The following is a 19,371-nucleotide window of genomic DNA, read 5'->3' as shown; positions in this document are numbered from 1 at the left end:
CTTAACTTTGCTCATTAGATTTCTAAATTTCCCCTCACCTGACTCCTCTCTTCCCCCCTCCCCGCCCCCCCCCCCCGCCTCTTAGTTTAAAGCCCTATCTACAGCCCTAGTTATTCGATTCGCCAGGACGCTGGCCCCGGCCCGGTTTAAGTAGAGCCCCTCCCATTGGAACAGCTCCCTCTTTCCCCAGTACTGGTGCCAGTGCCCCATGAATCGAAGCCCCTTCCTCCCACACCACTCTTTGAGCCACGCATTACGTTATCTGATCTGTTTGTCCCTGTGCCAATTTGCACGTGGCTCAGGTAGTAACCCAGAGATTACCACCTTTGAGGGGGTTCTGCTTATCAATTTAGACCCTAGCTCCTCAAACTATCTTAGCAAGACCTCATTCACCTTCTCCATTGTAATTAAGCTTTCTAAAGCAGAGCCATAGCAAGCAAAATAAATTGATCCATTAATAAAACATGATTCCATTTCAAAATCTGATGTCTTTGAAACAACACTGAATAATTCACTATTTTCTCCAGAGTTCATTATTCTAATGCCTGGTACTGAGAGGAAAAGGAAACATTGGGAGGTGCTGCAGATTTCAATGCAATGTTTGCTTTGTTCACCAGTAATGGAAGAGGGAGAGGGCAGAGAGAAAGTTACCAATTAACTGGCTGAAAGATTCATGGATTTAAATATCAGTGCTGTTGTCAGGAAACTCTCTCAAAATATTGGAAAATGCACGCCAGAGTACTGAGGAGGGCAGGGTTATTTCCTATTGTCAAGTCCAAAACCAGATGGGGACAGTACAGGGGTAGGGCTGGACGAAGTCATGGCTTAATTATTTGCTGTTCTGATTATGGAAGTTTACTTAAATAAAATACAATAGTTCCATATTATATGACACAAACATAAGTGGTTAAATGGACTTTTGGTTCAAAAACAGTTGCTTTATACATTGGAATCTTATAAACAGCCCACTCAAAAAAAAAAATTGCTTGGTCCAAGGTAGCAGTGTTAAATGACAGTATTTGTAAAGGAAAATAACTCAGTTAAAAATGAAGACTATTCCCACTGAGTTTAACAAAAGAGTGCTTCAATCCCCAACACAAGGTCAGAATTTTGATTTCTTTGGTTGCCTGTAATTCATACGGGTTGATTCTAAGTTCCGGGTGGAAATGCAGCCTTGTGAATGGCTGGCCGATTTAGGAGTGGCAGTGGGGAGGCCCAGTCAATTTTAACAAAATGGCCTGGAAGTTCGCAGGAAGTGGCTTCCCGGCTAATAAAATCAGGCAACAGGAGGCCCTACTGGGGACCAGAGGGAAGGGTCCTGGCACTGCAATAAGTCTTCAGGAGGAAGGTCAGCTAGAGATCGGGGTCAGGGGAGGGAAGCCATGGGCAGGGGAGGCTCCAAGTTTCCATGTGGGGCTGGGAGGAGCACTCCTGCTCATTCTGGCTCACAAGGAAACTTAAAATGTTTTTTTTAAACTTACCTTTCTGGGCCTCTTCCAATCCCTGCTCATCTTCTCGGCAACTTTGGGAAGTTACCAATGCTCCCTGCTCAGGCCTCCGATTAATATTGCAGTCAGGCCCCGATGTCTTCATCGGAGCCCGGTCTGCATATTTAAAGAAGGATCCCGCCGGCTTCGGGTGGATGTCCTTGCCGCCTAAAATTTAAAATCGCAGTCAGCCAGATCGGTGAGGGAAGCCAGCTGGTAAGTCTCTCGCTCCATTTTAACTGCCCTGCTGCCTGGATTCTACCCATTATGGTCTCCCCATGACTCCTCAAAGCCGCTCCACCATCTACAAGGCACAAGTCAGGAGTGTGATGGAATACTCTCCACTTGCTTGGATGAGTGCAGCTCCAACAACACTCAAGAAGCAGAAGCTCAAGGAGCATCCAGGACAAAGCAGCCCGCTTGATTGACACCCCATCCACCACCCTAAACATTCACTCCCTTCACCACCGGCGCACAGTGGCTGCAGTGTGTACCATCCACAGGATGCACTGCAGCAACTCGCCAAGGCTTCTTCGACAGCACCTCCCAAACCCGCGACCTCTACCACCTAGAAGGACAAGAGCAGCAGGCCCATGGGAACAACACCACCTGCACATTCCTCTCCAAGTCACACACCATCCCGATTTGGAAATATATTGCTGTTCCTTCATCGTCGCTGGGTCAAAATCCTGGAACTCCCTTCCTAACAGCACTGTGGGAGAACTGTCACCACAGGGACTGCAGTGGTTCAAGAAGGCGGCTCACCACCACCTCCTCAAGGGCAATTAGGGATGGGCAATAAATGCCAGCCTCGCCAGCGATGCCCACATCCCATGAACGAATAACAAAAAATTAATTAAAATTCTCCCCAAAGTCTCTCAGTTCAGTAATGAATTATTGTATTGCACCTTGCACAGAAAGAAAAGCAGAATTGTCGGAATGGCAAGTTCATCATCCGTGGTCACATGAAGCCAGTGTTATTGAACTGGCCTACAGTGACCAGCAGCCAATTGAAATCTCACTCAGGTCTGTTTATCCTGCTGCTGCTGTAATTGCTTCAAATCACTTTAAATTTGGTTTAAATTAGTTTAAATGCAGTCAATTAATCTGCCCTCGGTACACAAGACCTGTGACCAGCATCAATTGAAGCCACACAGGTGTGTCCTGCTCTGCTGCAGTAATTGAAGACCGCAGTGACTCGGAGTCAATTGATGGCCAATTAAAAAGTAAGCCAAGAGCATTAAATCAGTCAGTTGATCTATCCTACTCTGCTGTAGATCATTTAGTTTAAAAAGTTGAAGAATGGTTAATTTCTTGGCAATCCCACTCCTCTTTGTGATGCCCTGTTCCAGCCACAAATCGATTATGATCGATTACGCTGTTTGATTGAGCTGATTCATGGGAGATTTTACATTCGGGCTTATGCTAATGACTTTCCACGGAAGCTTCAACATAACTTCACCTCGGCAAAACTGCCTTTCTGGGCATATTTTGCCAATTACACTCCTAGCGGAAACTCCACCCAGAGATTTCCTGTGATCTGTTGTGGTCTGGCCCATTGGTTCTGTTTTATTCCGTTCTGTTCTGTTTTGTTCCATTCTGGTCTGTTTTGTTCTATCTGATCCAATAAATTTTGTTTGTGCAGTCTGGTTTGGTCCTGCCTTTGTTTTGTTTACTTCAGCTCTGTTCAGTTCATAGAATCATAGAATGGTTACAGCACAGAAAGAGGCCATTCAGGCCGTCAAAACCCTGCCGGCTCTCTGCAAAAGCAATCAGGCTGTCCCACTCCCCCGCCCTTTCCCCTGCAAATTTTTCCCTTCAAGTGCTTATCTAATTCCCTTTTGAAAGCCATGATTGAATCTGCCTCCACCATCCTTTCAGGCAGTGCATTCCAGATCATAACCACTTGCTGCATAAAAAAGTTTTTCCTCATGTCGCCTTTGGTTCTTTTGCCAATCACTTTAAATCTGTGTCCTCTGGTTCTCGACCCTTCCACCAATGGAACGAGTTTCTCTCAATCACTCTGTCTAGACTCCTCATGATTTTGTACACCTCTATCAAAACGCCTCTCAACCTTCTCTGCTTTAAGGAGAACAACCCCAGCTTCTCCAGTCTGTCCACGTAATTGAAGTCCCTCATCCCTGGAACCATTCTAGTAAATCTTTTCTGCAACAATCCATTGGCCTTCACATCCTTCCTAAAATGCGGTGCCCAGAATTGGACACAATATTCCAGTTGTGGCCGAACCAGTGTTTTATAAAGGTTCATCATAACCTCCTTGCTTTTGTACCCTATGCCTCTATTTATAAAGCCCAAGAACCCTGATGCTTTTTTAATCGCTTTCTCAACCTGCCCTGCCACCTTCAACGACCTGTGCACATATACTCCCAGGTCTCTCTGTTCCTGCACCCCATTTAGAATTGTACCCTATGGTTTATATTGCCTCTCCTTGTTCTTCCTACCAAAATGTATCACTTCATCCTTCTCTGCATTAATTTCATTTGCCACATATCCGCCAATTCCACCAGCCTGTCTATGTCCTCTTGAAGTCTATCACTATCCTCCTCTCTGTTTACTACACTTCCAAGTTTTGTGTCATCTGCAAATTTGGAAATTGTGCCCTGTTACACCCAAGTCCAAGTTGTTAATATATATCAAGAAAAGCAGTGGTCCTAGTACTGACCCCTGGGGAACACCACTGTACACCACCCTCCAGTCCAAAAAACAACCGTTCACCACTATTCTCAGTTTCCTGTCTCTTAGGCAATTCTGTATCCATGCTGCCACTGCCGCTTTTATTCCATTGGCTTCACCTTTGCTGACGAGCCTATTATGTGGCACTTTATCAAATGCCTTTTAGAAGTCCATATACACCACATCAACTACATTGCCCTCATCTACCCTCTTTGTTACCTCATCAAAAAACTCAATCAAGTTAGTTAAACACGATTTGCCTTTAACAAATCCGTGCTGGTTTTCCTTGATTAATCCCCACTTGTCCGATTGACTGTTAATTTTGTCCCGGATTATCATTTCTAAAAGCTTCCCCACCACTGAGGTTAAACTGACTGGCCTGTAGTTGCTGGTTTATCCTTACACCCTTTTTTGAACAACGGTGTAACATTTGCAATTCTCCAGTCCTCTGGCACCACCACAGTATCTAAGGATGTTTGGAAGATTATGGCCAGTACCGCCGCAATTTCCACCCTTACTTCCCTCAGCAACCTAGGATGCATCCCATCCGGACAGGTGACTTATCTACTTTAAGTTTCTAGTACCTCCTCTTTTTCAATTTTTAGTCCACCCAGTACCTCTTCTTTTACTGAGACTCTGGCACCATCATCTTCCATGGTAAAGACAGATGCCAAAGTACTCTTTTAGTACCTCAGCCATGCCCTCTGCCTCCTGCGCAGATCTCCTTTTTGGTCCCTAATTGGTCCCAACCCTCCTTTTACCACCTGCTTACATGCCGAAAGAAGACTTTTGGATTCCCATTTATGTTTGCTGCCAGTCTATTCTTATACTCTCCCTTTTCCCCTCTTATTTCCTTTTTCACTTGCCCTCTGAACTTTCTATATTCAGCCTGGTTCTCACTTGCATTATCAACCTGACATCTGTCATTCGCCCCTTTTTTCTGCTTCATCTTACTCTCTATCTCCTTCATCATCCAAGGTGCTCTGGTTTTAGTTGCCCTACCTTTCCCCCTCGTGGGAATGTACCTAGACTGTACCTGAACCATCTCCTCTTTAAAGGCTGCCCATTGTTCGATTACAGTTTTGCCTGCCAATCTTTGATTCCAATTTACCCGGGCCAGATCCGTTCTCATCCCACTGAAATTTATCCTCCTCCAATTGAGTATTTTTACTCTTGAGTGCTCCTTGTCCTTTTATATAGCTAATCTAAATCTCATGATACTATGATCACTGTTCCCTAAATGTTCCCCCACTGACCCTTGCTCCACTTGACCCATCTCATTCCTCAGAACCAGATCCAGCAAAGCTTCCTTCCTCGTTGGGCCAGAAATGTACTGGTGAAGAAAGTTCTCCTGAACACTCTTCAAGAATTCCTCCCCCTCTTTGCCCCTTACACTATTACTATCCCAGTCTATATTCGGATAGTTGAAGTCACCCATTATCACTTCTCTACGGCCCTTGCACCTCTCTGTAATTTCCCTGCAAATTTGTTCCTCGATATTTTTTTTTATTCATTCATGCGATGTGGGCGTTGCTGGCAAGGCCGGCATTTATTGCCCATCCCTAATTGTCCTTGAGAAGGTGGTGGTGAGCCGCCTTCTTGAACCGCTGCAGTCTGTGTGGTGAAGGTTCTCCCACAGTGCTGTTAGGTAGGGAGTTCCAGGATTTTGACCCAGCGACAATGATATCCTTCCCACTAGTTGGTGGCCTGTAGAATACACCCAGTAGTGCAATGGCACCTCTGTTGTTTCTTAACTCTGACCAAATAGATTCTGTCCTTGATCCCTCCAGGACATCCTCTCTCTCCAGCATTGTAATATGCTCCTTAATCAATACTGCCACCCCGCCCCCCCCCCCCCCCCCCACCCACACACACTCTCTTTTCCTTCCTTACCTATCTTTCCTGAACACCTTGTATCCAGAAATATCTAGTACCCAATCTTGCCCTTTTTTAGCCAGGTCTCCGTTATCGCCACAACATCATATTCCCATGTGGCTAATTGCGCCTGCAGCTCACCAACCTTGTTTACTACGCTGTGTGCGTTAACATACATGCACTATAAACCTATCTTAGACCTTCTTGTATTCTCTCTTAGTCTGATCTCGTCTAATACCGTACTATTTCTTACTCTACTGCTATCTGTATCTCCCAATCCTTTATGCACCTTGTTTCTCCTTTCCAATGCTACATCCTGGTGCCCATCCCCCTGCCAAATTAGTTTAAACCTTTCCCCACAGCACTAATGAACCTCCCCGCGAGTAAATTGGTCCCAGCTCTGTTGAGGTGCAACCCGTCCGGCTTGTACAGGTCCCATCTCCGCCAGTACTGGTCCCAATGCCCCAAGGATCTAAAGCCCTCCCTCCTGCATCATCTCTCCAGCCATGCATTCATCTTCACTATCCTCTTATTTCTATGCTTACTAGCATGTGGCACCGGGAGTAATCCGGAGATTACTACCTTTGAGGTCCTACTTATTAATCTCTTTCCTAACTTCCTAAAATCTGCCTGCAGGACCTCATCCCTCTTTCTACCTGTGTCGTTGGTACCAATATGGACCATGACCTCTCACTGGTCACCTTCCCCCTTCAGAATGTTCTGCAGCCGCTCAGTAACATCCTTGACCCTGGCAACATACTATCCTGGAATCACGTCTGCGGCCGCAGAAACGCCTGTCTGCTCCCTTAGCTATAGAATTCCCTATCACTATTGCTCTCCTGACCTTTCTCCTCCCCGCCTTGTACAGCTGAGCCTCCCATGGTGCTGTGGACCTGGCTCTGGCTGCATACCACAGAGGAACCCTCTCCCACACCAGTGAAGTTAGAGAGCGAGATGTCCTCAGGGGACTCCTGCACTACCTGCCTGCTCCTTCTTGTCTGTCTGGTGGTCACCCAGTCCCTCTCTGCTTGTACTCTCTTAAGCTGTGGGGTGACCACCTCCTGAAACATGCTATCCACAAAACTCTCAACCTTATGGATGCACTGTAGTGACACCAGCTGCTGCTCAAGCTCAGAAACCCGGAGCTCGAGCTCCTCCAGCTGACGACACTTCCTGCACCTGTGGTTGACCAGGACACGAGATGCGTCCTAGAGTTTCCATATGACACAGGATGTACATTCGACAGGACCATGCCTCGATTTATTAGATTATTAACGAAACTTAACAAAAATAGACTAAAGACTTCAAAAAAACACTCACCAATCACTCCTTCCCTTGTTCTGATGTCACTTTGGGTTTTTTCTCCCTGACACTCCTCCCCTCCCTCCCTCCCACTCTCCTCCTCTCCTCCTTTCCCCCTCTCATCCTCTCCCCCTCTCATCCTCACCCCTCTCATCCTCTCCCCCTCTCACCCTTCACCCTCTCCCACTCCTTTCCTCTCCCGCTCTCCCCCTCTCCTCCTCTCCCTCTCCCCCCACCCCCCTCTGCTGCTCCCCCCCCCTCTGCCACTCACCCCCTCTCTGCCACTCACCCCCTCTCCTCCTCTCATCCTCTCCCCCTCTTCCGCTCTCACCCTTCACCCTCCCCCCACCCCCTCTGCCGCTCCCCCCTTCTGCCGCTCCCCCCCTCTGCCGCTCCCCCCCTCTGCCGCTCCTCCCCTCTCCCGCTCACCTCCTCTCCCGCTCTTCCCCTCTGCCGCTCTCTCGCTCTCCCACTCTCCCCCTGTCCAGCACTCCCCATCTCCTGCTCTCCCCCCTCCCCTTCTCCCGCTCTCCTCCTCTCCCGCTCTCCCCTACACTACCTCACCCGCTCTCCCCCTCTCCCGCTCTCCGCCTCGCCCGCTCTCCTCCTCTCCTCCTCTCCCCCCTCCCCCTCTCCCGTTCTCCCCCACTCCCCCACTCCTCCTCTCCCACTCTCCGTTCCTCCTGTCCCCGCTCTCCCCCTCTCCCATTGTCCCCGTTTCCTCCCCCTCTTCCGTTCTCCCCCTTTCCTCCCCCGCTCTCATTTCCTCCTGTCCCGCTCTCCCTCTCTCCTCCTATCCCGCTCTCCCCTTCTCCTCCTCTCCCGCTCTCCCCTTCTCCTCCTCTCCCGCTCTCCCCCTCTCCCACACTCTCCTCCCCCTCCTCTCCCGCTCTCACACTCTCCCGCTCTCCCCCTCTGCCGCCGCCGGTGCTGCTGCTCAAGATGAGAAATTATGGTTAACCGAACTGTCTTGCTGCTGTGCTATCTATAATTATTTTCTTTCACATGTTAAAACTTGTGTGAAATTAACAGAAGCCACAACTTGTTCCTCTGCTAGCAGCATGTTCTCCAGCAGCCACCTTTGTTGGTAAGAAACAAATAGAAAGGTTAAGAGAAACTTAGCCTTCGAGGGTACAGTTTTCAAGTGTCTGCTCAATAAATTTGTACCAGAGTGGGATGGTCTGGTCCATTCTTGTAGCTCTTTTATTTTGGTACCTATCCACTATAAATCTAATGCCAATAATGGTGGTTATAAATCATGCCACTGGTTCTATTGGAGGCCTTCCTCTACTTAAAAGGCAATATATATGTTTATTTATCCATCAAACCTACACAATGCAGTTATATTACACGTATCAGTCTGAGCCCAGTATCAGAGTGTGATGCTCAGACCCATGGTGCTGCAACTGTAACTTGCTCTGAGCTTAGTGGCAAGGGAGTTCTGTCCATACATACCTGGGTACAGACACAGAACTTTGCTTTTCAGGCAGTTAATATTTAATGCTACATGAACGTGGGTGGAGTGGTTGCTTTATCTTAACATTAAAAACATAGAAAAACAAGTTTATAAAATTCTCAGGATGGATCACCTGGACACTTTTAACTGAACTGCGGTTATACCGCACTTAAATTCCAAGCATTATGAGATTACTAGCTCAATGTGGTCTTGTCTTAATTGCTTGGCAGTCAGATCACTGACCTAACTCATGATTTAAACTGCTACTTTCATGTCAGTGCATGCCCAAAACCACGTTGCATTAATGTGAAAATGATAGGTTAACTTCTGAAAAAAATGGAAGAATGAAACACACCAACACAACCATCTTGCCAGCTATTCTAAAGTTAAAGTTAAAAAATCTCTTTTATTTTCTGAAAAGGTAGCGTGAATGATTTATTAAGAAATTATTTCTACACAGTAGCTCTTTGTAATGTAGTCATACAGTCCTATAATAGACTGGGAATCTTCAAAACAGCAATGTATATATCAAGACTGCAAGCTTAGGACATGCCAGTAAAGTTATACAACATTATAAAACTGGAGAAGAGTTTGAAGCTCCAAATCTCTGCCTTTCTCTGTTAGAGTATGTGTGAATTAGATATTAATATAACTAGCTTTATGAATCTATTAGCGTTGTGGTGTTAATCCTTGTCTCTGCTTGGTATATATTAAAGGGTCATAATTACAAAATTAGGAAGTTTTTTGGATGTTTCATTTCCTGGAACAGTGAAAAAAACTTTGCTGCCATGCTACAATGTCAAACACCATGGCAAGTTCAAGCTGCAGCAGACATTCTGCCGCACATAAGAACATAAGAACTAGAAGCAGGAGTAGGCCATACGGCCCCTCGAGCCTGCTCCGCCATTCAATAAGATCATGGCTAACCTTTGACCTCAACTCCACTTTCCTGCCCGATCCCCATATCCCTTGATTCCCCTAGAGTCCAAAAATCTATCGATCTCAGCCTTGAATATATTCAATGACTGAGCATCCACAGCCCTCTGGGGTAGAGAATTCTAAAGAATCACAAGCCTCGGAGTGAAGAAATTCCTCCACATCTCAGTGTCAAATGGCCAGCCCCTTATCCTGCGACTGTACCCACTAGTTCTAGACTCTCCAGCCAGGGGAAACAGCCTCTTAGCATCTACCCTGTCAAGCCCTCTCATAATCTTATAAGTTTCAATGAGATCACCTCTCATTTTTCTAAATTCCAGAGAGTATAGGCTCATTTTACGCAACCTCTCCTCATCGGACAACCCTCTCATCCCAGGAATTAATCTAGTGAACCTTTGTTGCACCGCCTCTAAGGCAAGTATATCCTTCCTTAGATAAGGAGACCTGTACACAGTACTCCAGGTGAGGTCTCACCAAAGCCCTGTACAATTGTAGTAAGACTTCCTTACTCTTGTACTCCAACCCCTTTACAATAAAGGCCAACATTCCATTTGCTTTCCTAATTGCTTGCTGTACCTGCATGCTAATATTTTGTGTTTCTTGTACGAGGACACCCAAATCCCTCTGAACACCAACATTTAATAGTTTCTCACCATTTAAAAATTATTCTGTTTTTCTATTCTTCCCACCAAAGTGAATAACCTCACATTTCCCCACATTATACTCCATCTGCCACCTTCTTGCCCACTCACTTAACCTGTCTATATCCCTTTGCAGACTCTTTGTGTCCTCCTCACAGCTTACTTTCCCACCCAGAATTCTATCGTCAGCAAACTTGGATACATTACACTCAGTCCCTTCATCCAAGTCATTAGTATAGATTGTAAATAGCTGAGGCCCAAGCCCTGATCCTTGCGGCACCCCACTAGTTACAGTCTGCCAACCTGAAAATGATCCGTTTATCCCGATTCTCTGTTTTCTGTCCGTTAACCAATCCTCAATCCATGCTAATATGTTACCCCCAACCCCATGAGCCCTTATCTTGCATAACAACCTTTTCTGTGGCACCTTATCGAATGCCTTTTGAAAATCCAAATATACTACATCCACTTGTTCCCCTTTATCTACCCTGCTAGTTACATCCTCAAAAAACTCTAATAAATTTGTCAAACACGATTTCACTTTCATAAATCCACGTTGACTCTGCCTAATCATATTATGATTTTCTAAGTGCCCTGTTGCCACTTCCTTAATAATAGATTCCACCATTTTCCCGATGACTGATGTTAGGTTAACTGGTCTGTAGTTCCCTGTGTTCTCTCTCCCTCCTTTCTTTATAGCGGGGTTACATTTGCTACCTTCTAATCCGCTGGGACCATTCCAGAACCTACGGAATTTTGGAAGATCATAACTAATGCAGCCACCTCTAACGAACCCTCAGATGTAGGCCTTCAGGCCCAGGGGATTAATCGGCTTTTAGTCCAATTAGTTTCTTCAGTACTTTTTCTCTACTGATATTAATTACTTTAAGTTCCTCACTTTCATTAGCCTCTTGATTCTCCACTATTTCTGGTATACTTTTTGTGTCTTCTACTGTGAAGACAGATACAAAATATTTATTTAACATCTCTGCCATTTCCTCATTCCCCATTATAATTTCTCCTGTCTCAGCCTCTAAGGGACCTACGTTTACATTTGCTACTCCCTTCCTTTTTACATATTTGTAGAAGCTCTTAAAATCCGTTTTTATATTTCTTGCTAGTTTACTTTCATAGTCAATTTTCTCCCATTTTATCAATTTTTTGGTCGTCCTTTGCTGGTTTCTAAAACTCTTCCAATCCTCAGGCTTACTACTCTTGATGGCAACATTATAGGCCTCTTCTTTTAATCTAATACAATCCTTAACTTCTTTAGTTAGCCACGGATAGATCACTTTTCCCGTGGAGTTTTTATTTCTCAATGGAATGTATATTTGTTGAGAATATTGAAATATTTCTTTAAATGTTCACCATTGCTTATCAACTGTCATATCCTTTAATCTAATTTCCCAATCTACCTTAGCCAGCTCGCCCCTCATACCTATGTAATTGGCTTTATTTAAGTTTAAGACTCTAGTTTCTGACTTAAGCACTGCTGAAGCACAGACTTAGGAACATAGGAACAGGAGTAGGCTATTTAGCTCCTCGAGCTTGTTCCGCCATTCAGTGAGATCATGGCTGATCTGTGACCTAACTCCATATACTCGCCTTAGCCCCATATCCCGTAATAATTTTGGTTAACAAAAATCAATCAATTTCAGATTTAAAATTAACAATTGAGCTAGCATCAACTGCCGTTTGTGGAAGAGATTTCCAAACTTCTACCAACCTTTGCATGTAAAAGTGTTTTCTTCACTCCTGAATGTCCTGGCTCTAATTTTTAAGCTATGTCCCCCTAGTCCTAGATTCCCCGACCAGTGGAAATAGTTTCTCTCTTTATCTACTCTATCAGTTCCCCTTAATATCTTGAAAACTTCGATCAAATCACTCCTTAATCTTCTAAATTCCAGGGAATACAACCCTAGTTTGTGTAATCTCTCCTCATAATTTAACCCTTGGAGTCCAGGTATCATTCTAGTAAATCTACGCTGCACTCTCTCCAAGGCCAATATATCCTTCCTAAGGTGTGGTGCCCAGAACTGAACATTGTACTCCAGGTGTGGTATAACCAGGGGTTTGTATAGCTGTAGCATAATTTCTACCCCCTTGTATTCTAATCCTGTAGATATAAAGGCCAGCATTCCATTAGCCTTATTTTCTGTACCTGTCCATGACATTTTAATGATCTATGTACATGGACCCCTAAGTCTCTTTGGACCTCCCCTTTTTCAACCATTTAGAAAGTATTCTGATCTATCCTTTTTAGGTCCGAAGTGGATGACCTCATACTCGCCTACTTTGAAATCCATTTGCCCATTCACTTAATCTATTAATATCACTCTGTAATTTTATGCTTCCATCTATACTGCTTACAATGCTGCCTATCTTTGTTTCATCAGCAAACTTCGATATGTGGCTCTCTATTTAATATTTTTGTTAAGTTAAGACTAAAAGTAAGATTTAGAATGACAAATTAGTAGTGGACAGATATAATTGGCAATGTGATAATATCATGGTGTTTCTAATCATGTCATGGCACCCTCCTCTAAGTGAGGCAAAACGTCTTGCATGCTTATCTTCCCTTTAAGATCTGACAGACATTCCATTTGGAGAAAAGTAAGAGAAAGTGCCTACTTGAGCTAAGAAAGGCTCCTTTATATTTTGCTGGTAGAGATCCAATGGACTACACACAACACCTTCCCGTTTACTCTTCTGGTAGTTGTATGGAAACAAGATAAAGTACCTGACATTCCAGGGAAATTAATAATGAATCAAGGACTGCAACTCGCTAAAGTTAACATAAGCAAGAAAACAGTATTAGAAAAAATAATGGCATTAAAGACTAACAAATCCCCAGGACCTGATGGTTTCCACCCCAGGGTTTTAAAGGAGTAGGTGAGGAAATTGCAGATGCTTTAGCAATAATCTTTCAAAGCTCTCTCGATTCAGGAATTGTCCCTTTAGATTGGAAAATTGCAAATGTAACTCCATTATTTAAGAAAGGGGAGAAAGAAACCAGGAATTTATAGACCTGTTACTCTAACATCTGTTCTGGGGAAGTTATTGGAATCTATAATTAAGGAAAGAGTGACTGAGCACTTAGAGAAATTTGAGCTGATTAGAGAGAGCCAATATGGATTTGTAAAGGGTAGGTCATGTCTAACGAACCCAATTGAATTTTTTGAGGAAGTAATTAAAGTAGTGGACTGTGTCTATAGATATAGTTTATAGGGACTTCCAGAGGCACTCGATAAAAGTCATTCCACATAAAAGACTGTTAGTTAAAATTAAAGCTCATGGAATTGAAGGCAAATTATTGACCTGGTTACGAGATTGGTTAGGCGGTAGAAGATAGAGAGTAGAGATAATGGATATGTACTCGAATTGGAAGGAGGTGACTAGTGGTGTCCCACAAGGACTTGTGCTGGGACCTCAGCTATTCACTATATTTATTAATAACTTAGATAACTCAATAGAGAGCCATAATATCCAAGTTTGCCGATGACACAAAGATTGGTGGCATAATAAGTAATGTAGACGAGGGCATAAAATTACAAAGAGACATTGATAAATTAAGCGAGTGGCCAAAAATATGGCAGATGGATTTCAACGCAGGTAAGTGTGAGGTCATCCATTTTGGACCAAAAAAGGATAGATCCGAGTATTTTTTAAATGGTGAAAAGCTAGGAACAGTGGAGATCCAAAGAGATTTTGGGGTCCATGTATATAGATCACTAAAATATAGTGGTCATGTACAAAAAATAATCAAAAAGGCCAATAGAGTGTTAACCTTTATATCTAGAGAGCTAGAATATAAAGGGCAGGAAGTTTTTCTACAACTCTACAAAGCCCTGGTTAGACCACATCTGGAGTTCCAGTGAAAGGACATCGATCTGAAATGTTAACTTTCTCTCTCCACAGATGCTGCCTGACCTGCTGAGTATTTCCATAATTTTCAGTTTTTATTTCTGGAGTACTGTGTACAATTCTGGGCACTGCACATTGGAAAAGATATATTGGCCTCGGAACGAGTGCAGCGCAGATTCACCAGAATGTTACCAGGGCTCCAAGGGTTAAATTATGAGGAGAGATTACATAAACTAAGCTTGTATTACCTGGAATATAGACAGTTAAGTGGTGATTTGATTGAGTTATTTAGGATTTTGAAAGGAACTGATAGGATAGATAGAAACTTTTTCTGCTGGTGGGAGAGTCTAGGACAAAGGGACATAACCTTAAAATCAGAGCCAGGCCATTCAGGAGAGAAGCTAGAAAATACTACTTCATGCAAAGGATGGTACAAATGTGGAACTCCCTCCCACAAAAAGCTCAATTAATCATTTTAAATCTGAGGTCGATAGATTTTTGCTAGCCCAAGGGTATTACAGGATATGGAGCCAAGATGGATAAATGGAGTTAGGATACAGATCAGCCATGATCTCATTGGATGGTGGAACAGGTTTGAGGGGCTGAATAGCCTACTCCTGTTCTTCTGTTCCTAAGTGTGAGAATTATGACTGGTACAGTGAAAGGATAACTGCCACCATTTCATTTCCGAAACAAACTGTTTTCAAAATTTACTTCTACCTTTACCAGTTCACCAGGGCCATTCATCTTATGACCAGATTTCTTTCACTGACTAATTTCACACCTAAACCTAACAACGGTTCTAACTGCCCATTATTGCCTGATAATTGAGAATGTTGAAAGTTTATGTGACTTGACTGTTCTTTGTTCTTGCAGCCGGATCCTGCTGGGAGAGATTTTGCAATCCGTCCTTTGCTGGAGCACTGTGAAAATGCCAACATGACCATTTGGCTGGGCATTGTATATGCATATAAAGGGCTTCTTATGGTATGAATTGCACTGTTTTTATCTCAAAACAGTTTTTGGATGAATCACATCTATTATGTTATCCTACCAAATTCACAACTTTGTATTTTCTTTGATCTTTTTCACTATGTTTGACCAAAGCCATCTGTTTAATTTGTGCCAGAGCCTCCATGCCTTAGCCCTTGATCCTATTCCCTTTCCTGGATGTTCACTCATGTTCAACCCAGCAGTGTGGTACTTCAGTATTCTGCTCAATCCTGAGCTCAACTTAAAACTCATGTCCAATCCATCAGCAAGACTGCCTACTTCCACCTCTGAAATATCTACCATTGCTGTCCCTACCTCAATCTTCTAAAAGCCTTATTTATGCCTTCATCACTTCCTGACTTGGTTTTTCTAATACTCTCTTAGCCAGTGTCCGGGCTCCATCCTAAACCCTAACTCATCCAGAACGACCTCACCTGCATCCTTTCTTGCATTAAATCCCACTGACCTTTCACCGTGTTCTCACTGACCCACTGTCTCCTAGTCCATCAGCTTCAAATTCATCATTCTTGTCTACAAATCTGGCCTCACTCCTCCCTACTTCTGCAACCTTCTCCGCCTCTACTTCCCCACTATTCCTACTCTGTTCCATTGTACATTCCTCCTCAAACACAAGAGGTAGTAATAGTAATTGTAGGAGTAGTTGTTGCTGTTGTTGTGTCTGTCAAGTGATCTGTTTTGGTACAAAAAGAAATTGTACTTCCTTACAATACAGTATTGAACTTGGAGTTGTTAGATCAAGATGTTGTTCTGTTTCACTATTGGCACTGAAAGTCCACAGGCCACGATTCCATTGAGATCACACGCGCATGTGCACTGTCAGCTCTGACCCTGCCAGAGTTTGTGGGGTCAGCAGGAAGGCCCCTTGTTTGCACAGGACCAGTGAACACCTGCACCACTACGAGCGCATCTCTGGTGTCTGCCTGGCTCATGCGGTCAGAAGATCCAGTGACTGCTCACCATTGGGATGGAGGGGGATATCCAGAACCCCACCTTCCCCTGAGATCCCATCCAGCACCCCCTTGGCCCCCTGTGCAAGGTTTCTGATGCAATGGGCCAGAAATCGCTCCCGAAATAATGGAGGAGCTCAACAGCGCTCTCAGTTTTTAGTGGTGAATTGAAGGAGCAAGTTCCCCCATTTGCACATGCTCAGTAAAATGCGGAAATCATGAACTTGCTCCTAGTGGCTCGCCGGCGATATGACAGCTTCAAATTAAAGGGACATCGCACACTGCAATTAGAGAAATCATTGAAAAAGCCGCAACTGGCTTATCTGCCCAGCTGGAAAGTAACAATTGCGCCACTAAACAGGTACACTTAAAAATACAGGGCTAAACTAAGTTTTAATAGTATTAATGACTGCCAAACAACTAAAAAATAACTTTAAAAAAATGTGGAGTCTCAAATTACTCCTTATTTTAATAGTTTTTGGTCATTAAAAAAAAATTAAAATTAAAATTTTTTTTTTTGCTTTTCCCTTCTGTCTTTTTAATTTAATTTGGCTTTTTATTTAAAAAGTGCAAAATTTTTATTTACAATGACATACAGAATTCTAACTTTAAATGAATGAAGTCTGCTTGCCTGCTTCAGCAATGCAGCCAGAGTCTGTGGGCGCGACTTCTCTTCCTGGCAGATTTTGTGGGTGTATCTTCTCCTCACAGACTTCTCCGGCCGTGCAGCAACTCACACTGCTCAGAGGCTGGGTCGATAGCGCACATTTTGTTTAAAGTTCAAATTCAAGCAATTTGCACCACAGAGCCCGCGGTAAGTATTTTCGTTGATTTAATTTGCAGGAGCTGAGGTGAGCGTTGCCCCACCACTCAGTGCGATTTCTGGCCCAATTTTTTTTTGAATTGACCAATGTCTTCAGGGGTCCAAGCTAGACTTTCTGGCTGTGTGGAGCAGGTGGGCACCAGAGATGTACCCACACTGACGCAGGCACTTGCTGGCTCTATGCAAATGAGGTGGTCTTCCCCTGACCCCGCAAACTCCAGCAGGGCCAGCATTGGAGGGCACCGGTAAGCACAATCTTGGGGTAACCACAGGGATCGCAGCCCACAGATTTTTGGGGCCTACATCATTGCACACACCACCTACCATATTCTTCCACAACACTATCCATAAATATAAAGTAGTTCCTCCATTGCCTACACTTGTTTGATAGTAAATCTTTTTTAAAATTTAACAATTGCTATTAGTTTGCCATTCTAGAAATAAAAGAATATCTTAAAGTTGGAAAATGTAACAAATGGGGGGACCCAAATGGACAAAGCAATCACCCAGCTTCATCAATCTGTTACTTGTCTGGATACCTCTTTATATTTAACAGCCTCTCATTAAATATTCTTTTTTGTATGTTTTATTATTAGTGGGTGAACATTTAATGCAGTCACATAATATTCCTCTGTCTGTTATTTTAACACAGGCGTTCGCCTATTTATTTTAAATGGGTTCACACACACTCTTAAATAGCAGACAACAGAATGAATTAAGCATTCATCTGCTAATATTGCAAACAGTAATTTCTAAGCTCTGCTTCTTTATTTTAATACTGAATTTAAATACGTTTTTTCTCTTTCAGTTGTTTGGATGTTTTCTTGCTTGGGAGACTCGGAATGTGAGCATCCCTGCCCTGAATGACAGCAAGTACATCGGAATGAGTGTATATAATGTGGGAATCATGTGCATTATAGGAGCTGCAGTTTCTTTCCTAACTCGAGACCAGCCAAACGTCCAGTTCTGTATTGTGGCTCTGGTGATCATTTTCTGCAGCACCATCACTCTCTGCCTGGTGTTTGTGCCAAAGGTAGGTCGAATGAGAAGTTACCAATAAAGTAAGTTAAAGTAATACTTCAGGATTAACAGGATTCAGTATTGAAGCAGTTTTCTAACTCCCTAATGCATTTCAGGGCTGATCTTTTGCTGGTGGGGAGCCTCGCCTGCTAGGCCGGGTATATCAGGAAATCGCTGGTGTACTGCTGATGATTTCCCCACCAAGTGCAGCCAGTGGGTGAGATTCAATATCAGCAGAAAATAACAGATACTTGAATGGATAGCTAGACTGATAGAAAACTGGACGGATGGATACTTTCAAAGCTACACTGACCGGCATGTCTCCTATCTGGCTGAGAGATGATCCACCCATGATCCAGGCGACATTTATCCAGGCTGAAGGGCCAAAATCCACAATGTAGGAGACCATTCAGGTTGAAAAGAGTAAAAGAGGAGATTGTCGCACCAATTTTCCAAGTATGCCCCCTTCTCCGCTATTTGAAGGGCTGCACTAACCCATTTAAAATACAGTGGTTAATATCTCTATTAAAATAGTGGACAAAGGAATGTCACACAAACAGACTAAGTGTTTGTGCATTAATATCACAAACACTAATTTCTAGGGTTATAAATCTCCAATGCTAAGTGCAATTTAAATGTGTAAGAAAATCTGAATTAGCATTTGGCCTTCGTCTTTCTGTCATGGTTGCCCTAGAATATCCTATTTGTGCATTTCCCCCATTGCACCTTTACAGTAACGATATCTTACCATTCCATTGTGCTCCACATGCAAAAGAAAAGTCACAGAGCATTTTGCAAGATGGAAAAAGGTGGACACCAAACAAAATAATAAAAGGAAATAGAATTTACAGTGAGCAAGCTGACGCCAAGAAGGAAGGAGTATGTGAGGACGTACGGCTGGAGCACATTGCCAAGGTAGAGTCTAGTGAGGCCATGGAGGATTTGAAAATAAGGATGAGCATCCTGAATTCAAGGGTAAGGAGTCTTACAACACCAGGTTATAGTCCAACAGCTTTATTTGTAATCACAAGCTTTCGGAGCTTTCCTCCTTCGCCAGGTGAGTGTAGGATTCCGTAAATGCACAGCATATATAGTCAGAGAAATGCTGTAAATTTGCGGAATCCTACACTCACCTGACGAAGGAGGAAAGCTCCGAAAGCTTGTGATTACAAATAAAGCTGTTGGACTATAACCTGGTGTTGTAAGACTCCTTACATTTGTCCACCCCAGTCCATCACCGGCATCTCCACATCCTGAATTCAAGGGGGCTGGGGGAGCCAGTGGAGCTTAGGAGCGATGGGCTGGTAGCAAT

General features: G+C 43.7%; 1 protein-coding gene across 1 annotated transcript in view; it reads left to right on the top strand.

The window, feature by feature from the left end:
• Positions 1 to 19,371, top strand: part of gabbr2 (gamma-aminobutyric acid (GABA) B receptor, 2) — a 971,826-nt gene that overhangs the window by 927,260 nt on the left and 25,195 nt on the right. The window contains 2 exon segments of the mRNA XM_068004534.1: positions 15,132 to 15,242; positions 17,848 to 18,072. Coding sequence (XP_067860635.1) covers positions 15,132 to 15,242; positions 17,848 to 18,072 — 336 coding nt within the window.

This window comes from Heptranchias perlo, chromosome 2 (genome assembly GCF_035084215.1).
Source record: "Heptranchias perlo isolate sHepPer1 chromosome 2, sHepPer1.hap1, whole genome shotgun sequence".
Lineage (NCBI taxonomy): Eukaryota > Metazoa > Chordata > Chondrichthyes > Hexanchiformes > Hexanchidae > Heptranchias > Heptranchias perlo.
This window is presented reverse-complemented; position numbering and strand designations above follow the sequence as displayed.